This window comes from Schistocerca americana, chromosome 3 (assembly GCF_021461395.2).
Source record: "Schistocerca americana isolate TAMUIC-IGC-003095 chromosome 3, iqSchAmer2.1, whole genome shotgun sequence".
In the NCBI taxonomy this organism is placed as follows: Eukaryota; Metazoa; Arthropoda; class Insecta; order Orthoptera; family Acrididae; genus Schistocerca; species Schistocerca americana.
In genome coordinates, this window is record NC_060121.1 from 171594427 (window position 1) to 171617489 (window position 23063).

A 23063-nucleotide genomic window follows, 5' to 3' on the forward strand; every position below is an offset into this window, starting at 1 on the left:
GGTTTACAGGGTGACTTAGAATTTTGGGCATGTAATGCATTCATGGTCACTCGCTGACACATTCTCAGGAGTCACTGGTACCAGCAGTTCCTTACTGTGACATAGTGTAGGTGGTAAATTTACATATGGTACAATATTCTTTTCTAATTTTCTTTGATGTCATTTATTAATGTGGGCAAAAGTACTACGAGTTTGTTGCATGATGCTTTCTTTTCCTCCAGGTCTTGGGAACAGTAAAGGACATCTGATTTAATTGCCCCAGGATGGCTCATGATTCTTTTGTATGTATGTATATGATGAGCTGTACTATCTTCCATGTGATCATCATATATGTCCCATGCAATACCGAGTTTTTAATAGACCTACTGCAACTCCTACCTATTGTAAGAGACAACTGAAAGGACTGCAAACTTTGCAAGTCCTCATTTTAATAATTTCTTTTGATTTCAATAATTTCTTTCCATTTTAATTCTTACCCAAGAAATAATTTTTTGCTTAATTTTTCCCCCGTGTTGGTTAGATTTCCCTCCCACCATATTTTTTTAAAAGTTATATGGTACTCAACTTATCCACAGTGCGTGGTCGCCTTACACTTGCCTTAAACTAGAAAGCTCCCCATGTAGGTCTTTGGGCAGAGATTGTGGTCTCCTGTTCCACCAACATTGGTGCATGTGGGCCGCCTCACATTTTAGTCTCATGCAGGCAGCCCATCTGCACCTGCAGGGTGTGCATCCTGGTACGTGAGCACTATCTTCTATGGTTTGGAGCAGCCATGGCTGCCACATCTATCTCTCCTGGCTCTCGCTCACTGGTGCATCAGCGAGTACGTCGGTAGGAATGCTCCTTTGTATTGCTGATATCACACCTCTGGATGGTGCAGATGGTGGTTGGGGTGGACTGCCCTCTGCTTTTTGGATGCCCTGTAGGGTAATCCACATTCGCGAGCTAACGCAGCTTTAAATTTCTCGCAGCTTCAATAACTCATCATGTGTTTACTGCCAAAGTTTTTTCACATCATCTCATTCTCCCTTAGTAGTGAACAGTACTGGCATGTATGGCTGCCAGCGCACTGCACACAGATATCGGGCATCGAGCAGTGGTATGCCACATGCCCAATGTAGTAACTATTGAAACAGTGATGTGGACCTCATCTCAACTTCAAATTCTACATGCTGACGGCTGTCTTCGTCACCAGCGTGAGTCCGTAAAACTTCCAATTTTCAGAAGTATCCATGGCTACTGTCAATAGGAGAGGACCACCTTCTCCCATATTCGGGGTTTCACACATGTAACTGTGCTGGGGTGCCAAGTCTTTAAGGTGTTTAGGCTGCATCAGGCTGCATCACCTGGAGTTGGCTGCAGCTTGGCATGTGGGCACAGCATCAGACACATCCATCTCTTCTTCCTCTGCAGACTGCAATGTCACTGTGGCACCACAGTTGGGAGGCCAGATGGGGCCCTTGAGACACCTGCATGGCTCTACAGAACTTTGATCCGCCACACCTGTCATTCTGGTCAGCATTCCTTGGAACTTGGGCCTTGTCTGCAACCTCTATGCCGGCAATGGTTGATCGCTAATGAAACTTACACAAACCAATGACCATACTAACTTGACTGTCTCAAAACAGAAAATTGTATTGCCATAGCATCCCCAACTCTGTCTGACCATACCATGGGGGCTACAACCAAGGATGGAGAAACACACTAAGAGAAAATACTCAGTATCTGGTATGCTCTAGAACTGATGGAGATTTATTGCAAGAAAACATTTATTCTTGTCGATCATGTTAAGTATCACTTTGGGGGGAGAAGCTGCATTAGAGATGATAAATGTGTATCTGTTATTTAAAAAAATGAACTGCTGCATAGTCACAATTTGATAGACTGCAAGAAAAACCAACCACTTTTACTCCCTATTTTATCTCAGTATAACACAGGATATATTTCATCTGTATCATTCACATCAAACTACTGAGTTGCTAGCTAACCTGAAACAATGAAGAATTCAGCCACTTCAGACTGTTCAGATGGACAACAGGTTAAATAGGGGTGTCTTCAGCCTTGCCTCTGAAGAAAACATTCTACCTCAGACGCATAGTACACAGGTGTTAACGCTTAAATTGATCACTTTCAGTACATTGATCCAATACAGAGTTAAGGTGTGGGAGATTGCTAGTGCTGTGGGCATCTCAAATGAATGGGTACATAATATTTTGCGTAAACATTTGGACATGAGAAAGCTATCCGCAAGACGGGTTCTGCGATTGCTCATGCTTGGAATTGTGTGAAGTGTTGCAAGAATGGTTTGCAGCTGTTCAGGAAGAATCCGCAGGACTTTGTGTCGTTTCATCACTGTGGATCAAACATGGATACATTACTATACTCCTGAGACCAAAGAATAATCTAAACAATGGGTTACCAAGTGAGAATCTGCACCAAAAAAGGCAAAGACCATTCCTTCAGGAGGGAAGGTTATGGCGACTGTCTTTCGGTATTCGCAAGGGATAATCCTCATCGGTTATCTGGAAAAGGGTAAAACTATTACAGGTGCATATTATTCATCGTTATTGGACCTTTTGAAAACCGAGCTGCAAGAAAATTGCTGGCGATTGGACCACAAAAAAGTCTCTCTCCATCTCGACCCTGCACCGGCACACACCTTAGCAGTTGTGGTCACAGATTTAATGGAAAACATTCCAACTCATTTCACATCCACCCTATTCTCCAGACTTGGCTCCCTCGGACTACTATTTGTTCCGCAATTTGGAGAAATGGCTAGTGGGACAAAGATTTTATTCAAATGAGGAGGTGATTGCAGCAATAGCTATTTTGCAGACTTGGACAATTCCTATTATTCGGAAGGGATCAACAAATTAGAACAGTACTGGACAAAATGAATAAGTATAAATGGAGACTACGTCGAAAAATAAAAAAGGTTTACCCCAAACACGTAAGTAGTTTTTTATTTTTGCACGGACTTTTCAAACACCCCTCGTACTGATGTGGCATCTTAATACAAAATACCTGTAGCAATCAAGTGCCTTGTATCACCACATTAGAAACAGGAGCTACAAGTTCCCAATTGTCTAGAGAACAGATAATAGAATCGCTTCTTTCAGTATTTGAACTCCGCTTACTAACAAGCTGAGCTTCAACATTTTAGGTCACTACCTATAGTACCTACAACCCAGTGGAGCGTCCATGGAGTGCTTTGTGTTAGTGACCACTTCCTAATCATGCTATCCTTACAGAGCTGAAGAACTAACAAATTTTTACCATGTTGATCTATTAGACAATAGAGCTAGCAAGACTACACTTCAAAAAGGCTGTTAAAATTCACCCAGGATAAAGAAATTGGTAGTGTGCTAAAAGTTGCTACTGGTGTGATCATATGTACTGCAGGTGCAACAATACATTGTTCTTTATGCCTTCACCAATGGCAGCTGATGCCTCATAGTTCAGACTATTAGCAGAGGCTATTAGAGAGCTTACAAGAGCATATGAACACAATCTCTCGGAGTCTAATTTAATTATGCGTGAATGATTCTGGCAAGATACAACTCTTAATAAAAAATAAATACATATAAAAAGGAATGTTGGGAGCAATATGTCATGAATGATGTCACTCACACCATGTGGTTTAACAATTCTCTGCAGCTGATGCTTAAAAGTGTCAACACAAGCCTCTAGTCCATTGCCGCTAAAACTTATAAGCTTTTCTGAGACTGGCGAAAAATTGTGACAGGTGTGTATAATTGTTCATCAGTAGGTTTATTATTCAGTTAGTTTATCAGCTGTAAATATGTTGGAACAAGCAATAAAGTCTTCAGGAGCTTTTTTGTGCTCACAGTTTTGTTTTCTTGAGTTTAATTGTTAGTGACATACATTATTTGGAACAGCGACCAATTAACCAACACTGGGAGCTTCTAACACTAAAAAGTGTGTTGAATGTATTGAAAGATAATGATCTTGTGTTCAGTGTCAAAGAATTGTAGGAGAATAGCTGGAATCTTGAGGATGCAGAAACGTGGCAAAATCATGATAGTATGAAAGCAAAACTCTCAAATGTTTTGTGAAAGTGCAGAATCAAAAGATACAGCCAATAATGGTGATGCAATTGTCAATAATGAAGAAGCGGCACTGACAAAGTTAATAAATCGGGTGAAACTTGCCATGATGAACCTCATGACATGCTGTACCATCTGTTTACAAATGATAATGTTTGCTTGTTCATCTTACTAGCATTATACAGTGGATTTGTTTAGGCTATTATTTACAGGTAATGTGCTCCAGTGTATAGTTGACTAAATGTAAAACAATGTTGTGAAGGTATTTCTGAGTGATAATATGTAGATCAGTTCTCTGATTTGTAGGTGGAAACATGTTGGTGTAGATGAAAGACTTGGCATCTTGGGTACTTCATTACATATGGGTAAAGTGAAATCCGTCCAATTACAAGACTACTAGATGGAAGATCCTCTTTCAAAATAGAGGAATAGTGATGAGCGTGGGCTGAGACAGATATATGATCATCTTACGCTCATTACATTTTGCTTGAAATCTCTGGCTAGGAGAGACAAAAGCAGATGAGATTGGACAAAATTCTACATCAGGTAAATTATTTTAACAATAGACTGTGTCAAGTGTATTACTCAGGAAGAGATCTGTCTTTAGATGGATCAGTGTTGGTTTGGAGAGAGTGGTTGTCCTTGACACCAGCAGTTCTCAAACAGATTCCTTTTGAAATACTAAATATTTTATGCAGACCTAAAGGAAGCAAAACCTGGTCTTATGTTCACCCTTGTTGTTGTTGTGGTCTTCAGTCCTGAGACTGGTTTGATGCAGCTCTCCATGCTACTCTATCCAGTGCAAGCTTTTTCATCTCCCAGTACCTACTGCAACCTACATCCTTCTGAATCTGCTTAGTGTATTCATCTCTTGGTCTCCCTCTACGATTTTTACCCTCCACGCTGCCCTCCAATACTAAATTGGTGATCCCTTGATGCCTCAGAACATGTCCTACCAACCGATCCCTTCTTCTGGTCAAGTTGTGCCACAAACTTCTCTTCTCCCCAATCCTATTCAATACTTTCTCATTAGTTATGTGATCTACCCATCTAATCTTCAGCATTCTTCTGTAGCACCACATTTCGAAAGCTTCTATTCTCTTCTTGTCCAAACTATTTATCGTCCATGTTTCACTTCCATACATGGCTACACTCCATACGAATACTTTCAGAAATGACTTCCTGACACTTAAATCTATACTCGATGTTAACAAATTTCTCTTCTTCAGAAACGCTTTCCTTGCCATTGCCAGCCTACATTTTATATCCTCTCTACTTCGACCATCATCAGTTATTTTGCTCCCCAAATAGCAAAACTCCTTTACTACTTTAAGTGCCTCATTTCCTAATCTAATTCCCTCAGCATCACCCGACTTAATTAGACTACATTCCATTATCCTTGTTTTGCTTTTGTTGATGTTCATCTTATATCCTCCTTTCAAGACACTGTCCATTCCATTCAACTGCTCTTCCAAGTCCTTTGCTGTCTCTGGACAGAATTACAATGTCATCGGCGAACCTCAAAGTTTTTATTTCTTTTCCATGGATATTAATACCTACTCCGAACTTTTCTTTCGTTTCCTTTACTGCTTGCTCAATATACAGATTGAATAACGTCGGGGAGAGGCTACAACCCTGTCTTACTCCCTTCCCAACCACTGCTTCCCTTTCATGTCCCTCAACTCTTATAACTGCCATCTGGTTTCTGTACAAATTGTAAATAGCCTTTCGCTCCCTGTATTTTACCCCTGCCACCTTTAGAATTTGAAAGAGAGTATTACAGTCAACATTGTCAAAAGCTTTCTCTAAGTCTACAAATGCTAGAAACGTAGGTTTGCCTTTCATTAATCTTTCTTCTAAGATAAGTCGTAAGGTCAGTATTGCCTCACGTGTTCCAGTGTTTCTACGGAATCCAAACTGATCTTCCCCGAGGTTGGCTTCTACTAGTTTTTCCATTCGTCTGTAAAGAATTCGTGTTAGTATTTTGCAGCTGTGACTTATTAAGCTGATAGTTCGGTAATTTTCACATCTGTCAACACCTGCTTTCTTTGGGATTGGAATTATTATATTCTTCTTGAAGTCTGAGGATATTTCGCCTGTTTCATACATCTTGCTCACCAGATGGTAGAGTTTAGTCAGGACTGGCTCTCCCACGGCCGTCAGTAGTTCCAATGGAATATTGTCTACTCCGGGGGCCTTGTTTCGACTCAGGTCTTTCAGTGCTCTGTCAAACTCTTCACGCAGTATCATATCTCCCATTTCATCTTCATCTACATCCTCTTCCATTTCCATAATATTTTTTGTATTCCTTTTTGCCTGTTTCACTTACTGCATTTTTATATTTTCTCCTTTCATCAATTAAATTCAATATTTCTTCTGTTACCCAAGGATTTCTACTAGCCCTCGTCTTTTTACCTACTTGATCCTCTGCTGCCTTCACTAATTCATCCCTCAAAGCTACCCATTCTTCTTCTACTGTATTTATTTCCCCCATTCCTGTCAATTGCTCCCTTATGCTCTCCCTGAATCTCTGTACAACCTCTGGTTCTTTTAGTTTATCCAGGTCCCATCTCCTTAAATTCCCACCTTTTTGCAGTTTCTTCAGTTTTAATCTACAGGTCATAACCAATAGATTGTGGTCAGAGTCCACATCTGCCCCTGGAAATGTCTTACAATTTAAAACCTGGTTCCTAAATCTCTGTCTTACCATTATATAATCTATCTGATACCTTTTAGTATCTCCAGGGTTCTTCCATGTATACAACCTTCTTTCATGATTCTTAAACGAAGTGTTAAACAAAGTTCACCCTTAAATGACAATAATTTAATGAAAGTTATCCAAAAATAGATTCATTATACACGACTGACTTCTACAACAGTAACCAAAAAACTCGCAATAATAAAGTACGTAAAATAACAGTGTATTGATTCCACTGTAAATTGATAAAATTGTTTCCACTTTATGGGACGTATGATTATATATTTTCATTTTGGCCCAACTGTTAATGTAAGGCATTTTAGAAGAGAGCTGTGAAGACTCATCTCAGGTTCAGCATCCAGTCTGTTATAGTATTTTGTCTTCGTAGCCGTATATGCTGAGAATCCCTTTTCTCAAAAGTGTATTGTAGGGAATCGAAGAAGAACTGATAAATTCACGGAAAGCAAATCAGGACAGCCAGATGCAGATTTGAACCATTATCACCTTGAACATAACTCCAGTGTGTTAACCACTGCACTACCTCATTCAGTGCACAACAGTGGACATGTTATAACTAGGATCCCCAGGCACTGATCTAAGGTCGCATTTGCTACACCACACTCCGAAGGCATTGGGGGAACAGAATGGCAAATTACTGTATCTCCTAACAAAATATGTTATCAAAGAAACTATAAGGAATGGTAAAAATTACCCCAAATCTCTCAAAAAGAAATCCTCATTATATGCTGCTTATGTATTAACCACGCCAAACTTATCTATGAGCTCATCATGTAGCAAGAGGACCCTCTCCAGTGTGTCTGTTGAGTACCTATGCTAGTATTACATACCTTTGATGAATGCATTTCACTGACCTGTCTGCAGGGTTGACTAAAACTAGATATCTTTTTACCTATACTGCCAGCTGACAAAACAGTATCTGCTGAGTGTTCTTCACATTATTACATGTCAGTAGACATTATAACACCATATAATGCTGTACCCTTCTGTACCAGCTTTGGGGAAGTGTGGAGGGAATAACTTTCTCTGCAAACCTGACCTTAAGGGGCATTTCTCTGACATTGGTTTTATGCATACAACAAATTTCTTATTTCTTAAACTTACATGTCTACTTGTCCACATACATTCAAGATTTTTCATCCTTTTGGCATAATATTATGCTGTGCTTTTAAGCTTGCCCGTAAAGTATTTTATGTGCTGAAGTCTTTGCATGACAGGTGCAAGAGGTGTGCCTCTTGCCACAGGTAATATACTCCCCTTTTTTAGCACTACCAATTCGTTTCTGTTACTAGATGCTTATTTCTCTCTTTTAACCCTTTCGTGGGCTGTGGGGATATACTTCCCACTAAATGTATTTCTTTACAGTGGTCAAATGAATATGTGTTACCACATCTGTACACTCCTGGCATCTAGTAGCAGTCTGCTGCACCTGCTGTAGTTTCTGTTTGTTGTGAAATATAGCCTTCAGGACTGTGGGAAGTATATATCCCACCAAACAATCGTGTTTTAATGGTTATTGGGAAGTATGGTTACTGCCAATGTAGTTTCTGGAAGGAGCTTTGGAAGTATACTTACCACCAACTTAGGGGTATCCCAAAGCTTTTGTGAATACGTTTTACCACCTCTGTCTATGCCTGACATCTTGTGGTAGTAAACTGCACCAGATGTTTGAAAACAGCTACAACAGTCAGTTACTGTTTGTCGTGGGATCACTACTGTTGACAGAACACATTGCTTTGCTTCTGCAATGTACATTATTGTGGCCTATATCGGTTCATACCTTTATTGCGACCGAGCGAGGTGGCGCAGTGGTTAGCACACTGGACTCACACTCAGGAGGACGATGGTTCAATCCCACGTCTAGCCATCCTGATTTAGGTTTTCTGTGATTTCCCTAAATCGCTCCAGGCAAATGCCGGGGTGGTTCCCTTGAAAGGGCACGGCCGACTTCCTTCCCGTCCTTCCCTAAAACCGATGAGACCAATGACCTCGCAGTTTGGTCTCTTCCCCCAAAAACAACCCAACCCTTTATTGCATGATATAGTTTCAAGGGTCGTTTTCACATTGTAGTAAGTAAACTTTAATATTGATAACAAATATTTTTTGACTATAGTAAAAGAAAACAGAAAATAAAAACTGAAAACATTGTTCATTATTTTTTTTACATGTAATGACAGCATGTAACAGCATACAAAAGGGAAGTGGGAAATGTAGTTACCAGCAGTTGCAATACCTCAAAAAGGTGCTGTGGTGGTACATGTACCACCATAGTTTTTGGTCCTAAATGACAAAAATAAAATCATCAAAAAATTGTCAGTTGATCATATTTTTCACAGGATAGCAAAAACCTTATCTTCGCTGAGTTGCTACAAAAAGGCATACACGAAGGGTTAAACTCTCACACATTAAATGACACATGCCAGGAATTAAGCTAATGGTGAAGCTACCAACATTGTTAAGTTAACACCACCTTGTTTCATGAATTATTTCTTATTGGCAGATGATGTCAGAATCGCAGGTCTGACAACCTGACGGTTAACTTATTCCTATATCAAGGTAGATCCTTCATGAATGAAATTTGCAAGAATTAGTGTGTAACATGTGACCACGTGTAGTTTATTTTGAGAAATTATTTATTTATTTATATATTTATTTATTTATTTTTCATGAAATGCCTTAAATCTGTATTTAAAAACTGGAAGGGAGTTTGTTGAAATGTGAATATGAAGCATGTTGTTGATCACGTGTGTGTCAATAAAAATAATAATAATAATAATAATAAAAGTATTTAATGTTCTTGTGTATTTTAAGAATAAAAGTTCCAAAGAGCATAACAATTTTTAAAATTGCAAAAGACAGAATGGCAGACTAGTGCAGACCTCACAAGATGAAATATCAGTTCTGTTAATGCGAACATTTAAATATGAAAAAACTGTCCTAGCTTTCAGTAACGTTAGCCTCTTCCTCAAGAAGGAAAGAGGGATAGATTTGGGAAGGTGGGAAACCCTGTTGTAAGATGAGGAGTGTCTTCCCCCCTCCCTCTCTTCTTCCTAGAATTTGAGTTTCATGTCCCTCCTTCACCAAGCCAAATCTATCCCTCTTACCTCCCATGAGGAAGGGACTAAAAGTTTTGAAAGATAGTAAAACAGTAATGATTTTTTAATTTGTGTATTGACACTACAGGAATTTCACCCCTTGAAGATAATCAGTGCCCAGCCATTCTATCTTGTAGTAATTTTACATTTTTCTCAAGTGAATTTTCTTTTTGGTGCAGATTGATAAAGTAAATATGAAATTATTGTACAATATTTTTTACAGAGGTGCATTTTTCAAGCCAGTATGAGAGTAATATACACTGTTTTGGAAAGATGTATACACAGTCTACTCATTCAGTAGTTCAGAAACAATATTCGATACCAATTTCTATTTATTTATGTACTTTTTAACTGCCTTAGTGTCCATTAACAATTTTGAGCTATTAATACACTATTCAAATGATCTTTTCAACAGCTAATGCATAGACTTGCTTGCTGATAATGGGTTCTAGACAAGTCATTTAAAATGAAAATAAATGCTATTCACGACATTCATTGATAACTGTTGAGCTTAACAGTCAAAATCATTGTCTGATAATTCATTGTGACTTCATCTCCATGCTTTTTATATTAAGTGAAAATGATTTTGTCAACCATGATACTTTTAAAGAGGTACTTTTCTCAGTTCAGTTCATTCTAAAAAGCCATAGCTGTTGCACTGTTTATGAATAATATTTAGCTTGGTATAGGTAAGGGATTCCGCATGTACTCATGCTCAGACTTCCATTCCTATCATTTCTTAAGTTTAGCTTACAGTTATTAAAAAGTTCAGCTAAAAGTATATCAGTGTAGCAGACTCACAAAATGTTCATATTATTATCTGTTTGCATGAAGCTTCAATTTACATTTACTTTCTAATAACTTATTGATGATGATGATGATGATGACGATGAAGATGACGACGATGACATAATGAGGGTGAAAATAGATGGAGGTATGGCTGATTAAAGGGTATGCAGACTGAAACTTCCTGGCAGATTAAAACTGTGTGCCGGACCGAGACTCGAACTCGGGACCTTTGCCTTTCGCGGGCAAGCGCTCTACCAACTGAGCTACCCAAGCACGACTCACGCCCTGTCCTCACAGCTTTACTTCTGCCAGTACCTCGTCTCCTACCTTCCAAACTTTACAGAAGCTCTCCTGCGAACCTTGCAGAACTAGCATTCCTGAAAGAAAGGATATTGCGGAGACATGGCTTAGCCACAGCCTGGGGGAGGTTTCCAGAATGAGATTTTCACTCTGCAGCGGAGTGTGCGCTGATATGAAACTTCCTGGCAGATTAAAACTGTGTGCCGGACCGAGACTCGAACTCGGGACCTTTGCCTTTCGCGGGCAAGCGCTCTACCAACTGAGCTACCCAAGCACGACTCACGCCCTGTCCTCACAGCTTTACTTCTGCCAGTACCTCGTCTCCTACCTTCCAAACTTTGCAGAAGCTCTCCTGCGAACCTTGCAGAACTAGCACTCCTGAAAGAAAGGATATTGCGGAGACATGGCTTAGCCATGGCGAAGGTCCCGAGTTCGAGTCTCGGGCCGGCACACAGTTTTAATCTGCCAGGAAGTTTCATATCAGCGCACACTCCACTGCAGAGTGAAACTGCTGCAGAGTGAAAATCTCATTCTGGTATGCAGACTGTTTTCCCAAGGCCTTTCCTGTACAATTTTCCCTATTCTTACATGAGCTGTTAGTTACTATGATTGCTGAAACTGCTTTGCCTTATTCATAAAGTGCCCACGACCTTTCATCTTTCCAAATCCTGTAGGTCTCAAGTGTTCTGGGGAGCTGACCTATTGAAACTATAGCTAGTTCTGCAAGTTTCTTCCCCCATCATTGCTGTAGTTTGGCATATCTTGCTTTTCTGTTTAGTACATTATAATTGTTTAAAATTTACAGGTTCTGTGGGAGCTGACAGCAGGCACTCTGGGCAAAGCCCCGGCTGCCGTCACGGACTCCCTTCCTCCAGCAGCGTCCGTTGTTGCTGAAGCCTCAGCAGATGCTGGTCTGCCACTGGAAGATGAGGATGAACTCGAGGACATGCAGAGCAGGCTGCAGGCTCTCCGAAGTTAATGTGAAGCTGCACTGTTTGTATTCCTGTGACATATTTCTAGCAATTCTGTTTTACTGACATATCTGGAGACAGCTGCCACAAAGTATTAGTTTATGTAATTTGCTGTAATTAACAAGAAGGCCAAGAATACTGTTCTACTAATGTACAAAAATATTTTTAATATTGCGATAGTATTTAATGATTTTGTACCTCATTTTGTAGATTTGTCAACAGTATTTTTGAACGAAGTAGAGACAATAAAAGGGAACACATTTGATTTGTTTGGTATGTAATGCAGTCTGTACAACTTGTGAAGGATCAATCATGTTAACTGGCAAAAAAGTAAATACAGCTCTTCGGAGTAATAATTCAAAAGCCCTGAATATTTTTCTGTTCTACACAAAACTTAAGGATGAAAATATGAGTATGTTTAGTCCAGACACCGTGCAATGAAGTATTACTCTGCATTAATTATGTGCCACTTCTCTGTGATATGGTCATAACATCCAATTTAGATCAGTTAAATGTGTTCATTATCCAGGTATCTAACAAAATGATATTCTGAATGCTGTTTGAACCAGTTAATCTTACTTGGAAAGAACATTAATGCATCTGTGAAAGGAAAGTGATACCTTTTGTCAGATTTTATTGTATGCATATGGAAGATTGTCATTGTAATTAAGCCATAAAATTCAACGTCTAATAGCCCCTGACTCTCATCTAAGTGTAAATTAGGGGCACATAGTCCAGAAATAAGAAGCCGATCTTAAAGTGGCTCATTGTACATTCAGCAGTCAAACCAGCAGCTGCAAGACTTCACTTTGTTTACGATAGGTAAGCAGTATTTACTGGTGAAACATTCAATTTTTTAATGAAGGATCTGAAAGAAGAGTGTAATTATGAAAAATGAGCTGAATGTATTATGTGTACATCAAACAGATGTGTTTTGTAAAACACCATTGCAAAGAACTTTAAATTTGTTCTTTTCGTTATGTCGTTCTGCCTGGTGGAGTGCCTTCAAACATACAGGAAACCTTCTTCTTTAACAATCCACATATTGTAATTGTGCTTTGTAATTGCAGAATAAGTGTGTATGTGTGTGTGTGTGTGTGTGTGTGAATGAGAGAGAGAGAGAGTGTGTGTGTTATTTATGAAATTATTCTTTTACAGTTTGGAGAAAGCCTGACACTATGTACATAATAGTGAGCTTAGAACCTATTTATATGCAGCTTTAAAAGTTTTGATGATGTAAATAATTTTTGATTTAATTCCTAAATAAAAAACATTAATCGCTTGTACTTAAAAATAAACCACTCTGTTGTGCTTTTTATAGTTTATTTTCCTTGTTGAATAAAGCACATTTGTTCACTTAAATGTTTCATTTTTTTACATATATAAAATGGATTTCTACGACAAATGCTTTTCAGTATACACAACCCAGGTACTTTCAACCACTATACTTTTAAATGGTGGACTCATATTCATCAGAGAAGTATATGGTAATCTCATTTTTAATATACTATTTGCTTTTCACATGTGCTGTTACATTAAAATGTAATTTTTATTTAGTGCAGTTAGCAGGTTCACAGGGAGCTGTCATCTCGAAAATATTGCTTTCAACATTGCACTGGTTTGTTAGACATTCTGCTGTTGGAGGGGACACACATCGTCAGCTCGATCTACGTACATACTCCACAAGCCACCACACCAAGCGTGGGGAAGAGTAGCTTGTACCACTACTAGCCATTCCTATTTCCATTATGCTTGCAAATGGAGTGCGGGAAAAACAATTGTCTGTGTGCTTCCATACGAGCTCTGTTTTTTTTTTATCTTGTCTTCGCGATCCTTATGCAAGATATATATCTTGGTGGCAGTAGGGTCATTCTGCAGTCTTTCACAAATGCTGGTTCTTTATAAACTTTCTCAGTAGTGTTTCATGAAAAGAACATCCACTGCTATCCCCTGATTGTCATTTGAGTTTGTGGAGCATTTCCGTAAGTGAATGTACTGATAACAGATCTAGTTGCATGCCTCTGAATTGCCTTGACTTCATTTGACTCAACCTGGTGGGGATCCCAAATGAACAGTACTCTAGTAGTTTGCACAAGTGTTCTCTACAAAGTCTCCATTATAGATGAACTGCTCTTTCTTAGAATTCTGACGATACACTGAAGTCGACATTCACCTTCCCCACAATCAACCTTACATGGTTAGTCCATTTCATGTCACTTTTTAATAATACACCATTGTCTTCCTTCAACCTGGAGGGGGGTGGGGAGTATAATATGGCACATTTGGCATTTGATGAGCAACATGTGCCATATGGGTTGTGCCAAATGATGAGAACCTCATAGAATTCTCACCACATTGGCTTGGTACAAATTCGTAAAATAAGCTCCATATATGCTATGGCAACTTTTCCATCACATTAAGTAGGACTGTGTGTATCATAGGGTGTGAGTATCTTAGTTTAATTTCCTGAGTTGAGAGAATGGTACAAATCTCTAGGGAAAAAACTGTCAACATCAAAGTGTGATATATATCTATATCCTTGTTGAATTAAGGTTGTGCAGGTCTCAGCATGAATTAATTAGTCTGCTTGTGGGAACATGATGGTATTCAGTTCATCGAAAAACATCCTGAACAAGATGTGGTTATTTATTAGAACCAATAACAGCCATTCTGAAATAAAGACATTAGTTAGACCCCCATGAGCTATGGATATCAAGAGAATTATAAATTGTAACAGAGTATTTAATGCTTCAGATAATGTTGTTATTGTAAATATGGAAGGTGACTGTTTCAAAAGTTGTCTCCTCTCTGCATTCTGAAAAGCCTATAGACTACTACAGGAACTCTTATTTCTGTGAAATGATTTCAAAACGAGACATTCTTGTGGATGACATCTACCTTCCATCAAGTTACAACTCAAAAGTAAAACTAGTTGGAGGTTACTAATTGCAACTGAGCTAAACAACATCCTTAATTTTAATAAGAATATTGTGTCCTAGTGTGATTTAATAAATATAATACATTCAGGAGCTTAAAGCAGAATGGGAAGTAAAAGGCATCGGTGAAGTCAAGTAAATGATGAGTTAGAAGAAACGGCTGCTTTTCTACTCATATGCAACACTGGTGCTACCAGAGTTAAGTAAGTTAAATGCTGCCTGCTCTGAACTGAAATCTTACACCGCAAATTCCATGAGGTGCCTGTGAGCATAATGTCCTTACTACCATGTTATGCAATATCCAGGTTACTTGCTGTAAATGGGAAAAAGTTGCACATGATCCAAGAACTTATGACTCATTATCATCAATGTGTGTAACCCGTCCTTGGAACTATGCTGTTTGGATACATTTTGTGCAGGTGGCTCCACACAGCTCATAATTATTTGAGAAATAATGTATTTCAAAACTGTCAAGAGCTACCAACTAAGTAGTTAACAAAAGATTTATTTATTAGCAGCCCTTGTTGGCTCTTGAGTACAACTTCAAATTCTGTTTAGAAACAGAGGTACAAGAAATAAAGGTCACAAGCAAATATCATACACTGCCAGAAAATTTTACTAAGCCCAAAAATTGTCAGTGTTTGTACATCTTCCTTATGTAGTCAGACCAGCGGTGCAGAAAAAGAACTCCTCAACCCAGACATGTTCAACTGAATTCCGCTCAAACACTTGCACCTGAAAGCGTGTAGTTCCTCACAGCCCACAAACTTCCCATGAATAAAACAAAAAATACTACACCACTTACAAAGGCATGTGCTCCACACAAAGAGAAGCTGTACAGAAAGCAGAATACCAAATTTAAAAAAAATGCAAATCATCAGACCAGACTTCTTTGATGATATCTGATGAGTTAGAATCCATGAGCAATATGCAAAATGATGTTTGCTGAAAGTAATCTACTGGTCTTTCAGTTGATCCACAAGTCACAGTGTCCCCACCTTGACAAAAAGGAGACAAAGGAAAGAAAAACTCATCAGTAAAATGGCTCCCTAACTCCAGTGGAAAGTAAGTGAATTCAGAACTCATGTGGAGTAACAAAAACTCTTGGCAAAGGGGAGACATCATCTATGTCTGCAAGAAACACACAGTAAAGAGCCTGACATGGTTGTGCAGAGAGGCTCACAGGAAAGACAATTCCTGGTGAGGAAGGAACTAAGTGTGGATTGAGCATATTTGTCACTGACAATTACTACTCCACTTCTGTCCACCTAGAAGCTAACATACAAGCAGTCGTTTTGGTATTATACCTGCATATGTTCACCCTACATCTGCCACCAAACTAAAAATTAAATCAACAAAAGTGGTTGCTGATTTGCAATCAAATAACCACTTACCAAACTAGATCACTTAGAAAACTAAACATTGTCTGAAAGGAAGTTGCTGAAGTGGATGCTTGCAGGGCTAATTATACACTGCACAGCTGTGGCTGAACACTTATAAGTGACCAGGCACAGGGAGATCATATTACAAATGTGACCCAAGTTGATGCATACATTCCAGAATCTGTCAGTGAAGACCACATATTCCCTGGTTGAGTGAGTAGTGCTACTCTGAAGCCAGGGGCTGTCATTCAGCTCAACGAAAGTCCGAATGCCAGCCATTGTAGGGAACCTTGTAGCCACTTGATTAGCATAGGTGAAATGTCAAAAATTGTTGATAAAAGCAATAAAATATCATGAACTGGATTTATGAACCCCCATACATTGTTCCACAGAATCCACCTTACTAATGAGAGATCATTAGGAGGATTTTTGAGAGAGGTGATAAGTTCCCGGATACAGTTGTAATGCACAATGAAATTCTCTACATCAGTCCACGTGACCTAGCCTAGACAATGGGGGAACAATTTGCAGAAGTAACAGCTATTGCCATGCAGAAATCAGCCTGTTGCCATTTCAGAACTATTGCTAAGAGGGATAGTTGGGCCTTTTCCATGTGAGAGCTGGATTGTGTGTTGTCTGTGGCTCATTACAACACCTCACCACAGTAAGATATGTCACACCTTGTTGAGGCATCTCACGGAACGTGCAAAAAAAAAAAAAAAAAAAAAAGTGGACAGGAAACTTTCTCAACTACTAGAGGAATGAGATCCTAATTTATCTAATGAAAGCAGAAACTGACAAAACATATCTAAGTGGCTGTTATAGTATTTCGATCACTAGGTGCATGGGAAAAACCTGGCAGTATATCCTGAACCATCATCTGGATTCTTGCATCCAGACAGCTCATTAGTCACTTCGAGTTGCGTTCAGGGAGACATTCTATAACGAACACTGGACACTGCTGAGGTAGCTATACAGAAAGCTTTAATTAACAAACAAAAATTGATAGGTGTCTTTTTTTTTATCATGAGAAGGCCTGCAATACTGCTTGGAAGTATAAAATTCTGAGATGCAATGACCTCTATCTAAACTAGATGTTCAGCTACAGCTCTCAGTGTTCGTTGACCAAAGATTTTTGCATTTTGTTTCTTGCCTAACAACAAAGTGGCCACACAAAAGAAAATACTTTCAGATTCTGTGTACACATGGTCTCTTACATTAAATGTCCAGATTTCTGGAGAGGAACAAAATGGACTGTTTCAAAACTAATTCTAGAAACAGTGACTGCTCTGCTACTCATTACGATGTGTAAATGTGATCCAGATATTGATTGGTGGATTAAAAAATTTAGTCTGCTTTATTTTCACTTATGCCTTGTTCAGTCATTCCATTGTAATGAAAAATAATGACATGACATGTAACAGAGTGTGATAACTTATGCACTATATTAGCAAATCTCTTAAGTATATGTAATTGATAAAATGAACCGCCTGGAAACAAATTGCACTTTATCCAGAAACATGATTTTTCAGCAGAGACGAAAAACTATTTCCAGCTGAACTCAAAGACAATACATAGAAATTGATACATGCATATTAAAGTTTGAACCTGCAGATTACATTATCAATCAATAAAACAGATATGGTTGAAATACTCAAGAATTTAAGGAGAATAAATTTTGGAGTAGGTTCATTTTGACTCTTGGTCATGGATAAAGTGCAGTTTGAACCTAACTCAGGTATAACACCAACACTATTTGTCAATAAAACATTAAATTTCCAGAATAAATCATACTTTTAGGGCAAAATACTGCATCCAAGACAGGACACACATCTAATTTACTGAGAGGGGCGTACCTACCGAAATGGAAGGTGGGAATGCACTCATAGGGTCAACCCATATGTAAGGTATAGGTACATTTCCAAAATGGGAAATGGACAGTATCATAACAGAAGTCACACATTTTATAGGGATTATTCTGGTAAGTTTGAATTCTATATACCACTATAATTATTTTGTTTTATGAGTGTCTGAAAGAACACTTTCATTTGCCCAGCGATCCTTCAGAATACAAACTACTATGAATAATGATACTAGTCGGTACTGAGGAAAAATAGTACAAAAATTTAGAATACAGAATGAAATATTTAAATGTCCATGACACCTGGAATTTATGATTGTAGCAGAAGGCAAAGTCCTCACCATTTATAAGTAAGAGTAATGCGGAATGAAATCGTAAATAGAGGATTATGTTATAAAAACAAAGTAGAGTAAAGAATTAGTGGAAAGGCAACAACCAGAAGCCAGTTCTATAGAGTACAAGGATTTATGAAAGGAAAAAAAAAAAAAAAAAAAAAAAAAAAAAAAAAAAAAAAAAAAAAAAAAAGAAAGAAATTGTGTATATAAATTTATGTAGTAAATGATTACTTTTGAAATGTGGAGTGTTACTAGTACAATATTAATGTACATAATGGTTATGTACATAATACCATGTGTTCGATCTGAGGAGGGGGATATGTAGTGCTTCAAGAATTTACACATACAGTCTGGAACCACTCGACCTTCTGCCACCTCAAACACATGATATTTTAAAGATAAGTGTGAGAGAGAGCCTATTTACTGCACAACACATGCCTCTGTGTCTGGGAGGACAGGAGCTGCATCAGACAAGCGACGCTGACAAGTGTTTGCTGCTTGCGCCATGGAAACTGTATGTGACGTACAAGGAGCACGCATGCGTTATTCTTTGACTATGTGATGATTGTAATTGTTATGAACAATTGAAACATGTTTTGTCTAGAGACTTTTTCCTAATCTTGGTGTTAGACTTGCGAGAAGCAAGACCTGTGTTTGAATTTCTTGTGGTTATGAAATCCACCATGATGTAATTACATTTAATAGTATCTAACGGGTATCGGCGTAGTTGACTTGTAAGAATTTGTATGTTTATGTGAAACTTGTGGAGATGAAAATATACCTGAACTTAACTGAAAGTATGAGGGTACCGAGTTATTTCTAGTGAGAGAGAGAGTATTTGTTAGTTCCTCTAACCAGCATTATTTCTTCAGAGAAGAAGTTGTGGAGATTGATGCAGCCGCATATTCAGAGAAGAAGATCAGCTAAGCATTTCAAGTAAGTCAACTGTAGTAAGAGAAGTGTGAAGTTTGCAATCCTGTTTTGCACCGCTTCTCTTGTCACCGAAACCATTAGACTGTCAGTAACAGAAATAAAGTATTTGTTTAAGAGGTTTGCAACACTATGTGCACTTGTTACCAATGTCTCATTTATTTTTGGAGCTTCTGTTCTTCTTCCTTTTTGGCCCCACCTGTGTCTGTGTTCATTATGTCCCATGCAGTTTTTATTTTGTTGCCTGATGTAATTACCTTTTTCTCATAATAAAGCTGCTTCAATTTCTGGATTACTTGTTTCTATACCTTGCAGTATTCTTTGTAATGCATTACAACACTAACATCAGAGCTCTTCCTAGATAGTAGGTAGTTTCCTTTTCCCACATAATATCTTTATTCCTTCAGTAATCCATGGCTTATTTTTTGACTTCTGTGTGATTTGAGTTACCTATGGGAGTCAATTTTCAAAAGTGGAAGTAACTTTACTAATGAATGCTATGTATTTTTCATTTGAGTCAGAAGTATTGAAAGCATCTATCTTTGAGTAGTTTCCCGAATAATCAATTTTTGATTGATTTTTTATCCACCTGTACTCATATTTTTTTATCCTGACAAGTTTCAACATTTAACACAAGATGCTGCATGTCATGATCAGATAGCCAATTTACTACTGGTTTTGTGATGAGACTTTTTTCCATAGATTTGTCTACAATGATATTATCAGTAGCAGTTTCAGAGGATTTACATATCCTAGTTGTAAACTTCGCAATAGGAACTAATTTGAATGACAGTGCTACTGATTGCAATAATTGGTCAGTGACAGAGCTTTTCAATATTAAAGGGCTTATCTGTTGCACAAGCCCCTAAGTGCTGCTTGGAGCAAAATTTATTAATATCAGTATTCATGAAATCAAAACAGTTTCTGACAAATGTGGAAATTCCTTCTTTCCCCATATTTTCTCTACAGAAGTAAGAAGCTAACTTGAATCCTGTTAACATCTAACATATCTATGCCAGAGGTCACATGATGTTCAGAGAGGCAGATTACATCAACTGGTTTGCTCAACTCTTAGTTCTTCAAAACAAATAAGCAACTCATTAAGCTTGCCCCTTAGTCCTGGGATATTCTGATGCAGTAAGAATAACTTATTGTGTGCACTGGCTGATATAAAACTGGATGAACCTAAATATCATGTCAGTTTTTGAGCATCTCTAGTTTCAATCAGAGGCTGTCAGCAAGAATTGTGTACATTAAAATTTGCTTTTTGGCTGCCTGTTTTATCAATGTGAAAGTCATTTTCAGCGTGTCTCTGAACATCTTTTGTTTCTGCCCGCCCTACCCTAAAAAAACTGCTGTTCTGTCATTTATAAATACTGGTACTTTACCACTTGTGTTAGTGCTCCCCCCTCCCACATCCCCTCAAATTATTTGCTATTAGCCCAGACGGTTTTCCCTTCCCTTTCCTGTGGAGGTAAAGGTCTACTGTGACAGGTTCAAGTTTTCCAGTGTCGCGGTGTCATCAGTCTCTGGGTTACGCATGTGTTCCACTATGTGGACCATTGGTGTTTGATTGCATCAATTAATATCCTGTGAGGATCTTAGCTTGCCTTTCACATTATTCAGCATATGTGCATTATTTTGCTGGCCGAATCTCACCATCTGTGGGTTATTCGGCTGTCTCGTATTGTTTTGTGTTTTCCAAGTGATCAGCTGATTATTGCCGGTAGCTTGTGTTTGTACATATTGTACAGCCTGGCCATACACTACTTGCCCATTGTAGTTGTTTTTGCTAAATTTTTGCCCATTTCTTTTATAGCCACCTTTGAATTTACAACTTTCTCCATTGCCGTTGTGATTACTGTTACCATTAACATAGGTATGTGTGGGGTAAGGTTGCCATCCATGTTGTAGTATGAATCCATTATTTACTTGTTGGTCTGTAAATCTTTGTGGCGCTATCTGCATATTAACAAGCTTGGGTTGTACTGGTCTCTTTTCATATATCAAATTGTTGATTCCAGTACAGACAGAAAGTATTTGCCATCATGATCCGGAATGGTAATGAGTTTTTCTCTAATGTGGGCAGGAGGATGGCTCCTTAAAATTTTCAGAATGGCTCATCCAGTATCTGGTTTTATTCAAATATTTTTCAATACAGCCCCTTAAGCTTCAATGTTTGCTACTGAATGGAGCTGGGTTGAATACTTCACGTCTGAGCCTCTCTTCTATGGCCTCAGACCAATATTTATCCACTGTTCATAGTAGTGGGAATGTTCCGCCATGTCCATAACCCATACCAGAACATCACCCTGTGTATATCCAACAACAACTCTCATTTTCTGGGCTTTGGTTCAGGTACGAGGTAAAATATTTCAAAATGCTCCGATAAAGACCACTTCCCTTCAGAGGTAAATATCAAAAGTTTTCAATGCCTAAGCAATTCCTCATCTGCAAGTAATTTTGACAAATATGCTGCACTGTCAGTGACAGGCGTGTTTGTGTTTGCTTGTGGTGTATCACATGGCAACTGCACTTGCTCGACAGGTGCAACTGCTGGCAGGTGGTGTTGCATTGTGCAACCTTTGCTATTTTCCTTCAACAGGCTAGCCCTGTGTTGTGGGTAACCAGTGGAAGTATCTAACTTCTCTAAAAGTGTGGGTTTGTTTCCTGTCATTTGTTGTTTTGGAATTTCAGTAGTTTCAGCAACACTGCCTTATAACCTTTCCTCTGCTTCCTCTAAACCTGAATCTGTTTTATCTAGTAGTTGACTTTATTTCCCTTTTAGAACTTCTTCTACAGTATCTACATAAATTTTGCATTCTGGCACTACCTTTTCAGCAAGGGTGCTGCCCTTATACTGCATCCTGACTTCAGCTTTTTTAGTTATTTCCTTTACATTTGCATGTAACATATCTCTCTGTTTTTTGGCAAATTCTGATTCTAAACTTAACTGGTCAACTCTTAGACTCAACTTGTGTATTTCCAAGACGTAAGCAAAAACCTACCTAGGTTTTTGCTTACGTCTTGGAGCTCAATGACAGCATTCGTCACATTTTTTACTGACACTGAATTTGAGAATATGCTTCACTAAGGTTTTGTAACTCACCTGCAAGTTGTTCCTGTTTATGGTCTATGGATGTTACGTTTTCCATTAACGTATTTATGTTGCAGGACATATCGGTAATTATTTCTTGTTTTAGTTGTTTACTGAGTTCTGTCAACTTCCTGGATAGTTCATCAAATGATTCAATGCATATAGTTTTGCTCACCTCACTGAACTGTTGACGAATACTATTCTTGAAATCGTTAAAGGCCTGATTTTGCTGTGTAAGCTGTTGTCCAATATTTTCCTGATGTTTTGTGAACTGCTGTGGAAATTGTTGCATTATTAGTTGCATGACTTGTACCAAATTGTGAGTCTCACTAGTATTTCCATTGCTTATATGAACTGCTTCCTATTCTTGCATTCATGACACCGTGAGCAAATAATCAAAGGAATTTTCACTGTTGCGCGCTTCAGTTTCACTATTTGAAAAAATGTTTGCTTCTGAGAACTGAGAAATAGTCTCATCAAGCATCATAAAAGCAACATCACGATTAGTTATATTACCAGTGTCATCATTTTTTGATAGTGGGATGCCAGCCTCATTGTTTCAGTAGCCATCGGCCAGTTCACGA

The 23063-nt window shown here is 38.4% G+C and overlaps 1 protein-coding gene and 2 non-coding genes across 4 annotated transcripts in view; 1 reads left to right on the top strand and 2 right to left on the bottom strand.

Annotated features, from left to right (window-relative positions):
* Positions 1-13300, top strand: part of LOC124607029 (charged multivesicular body protein 3) — a 62242-nt gene extending 48942 nt beyond the window's left edge. For both annotated transcript variants that reach the window (XM_047139195.1, XM_047139194.1), the window contains one exon: positions 11773-13300. In XM_047139195.1, coding sequence (XP_046995151.1) covers positions 11773-11946 — 174 coding nt within the window. In that variant the 3' untranslated portion in view covers positions 11947-13300. The remainder of the gene's footprint in view (positions 1-11772) is intronic.
* Positions 10867-10941, bottom strand: Trnas-cga. Its single transcript has one exon. It is a non-coding gene; the product is annotated as a tRNA-Ser (tRNA).
* Trnas-cga lies at positions 11168-11242 on the bottom strand. The gene has a single exon. It is a non-coding gene; the product is annotated as a tRNA-Ser (tRNA).
* Positions 13301-23063: the final 9763 nt, after the last annotated feature.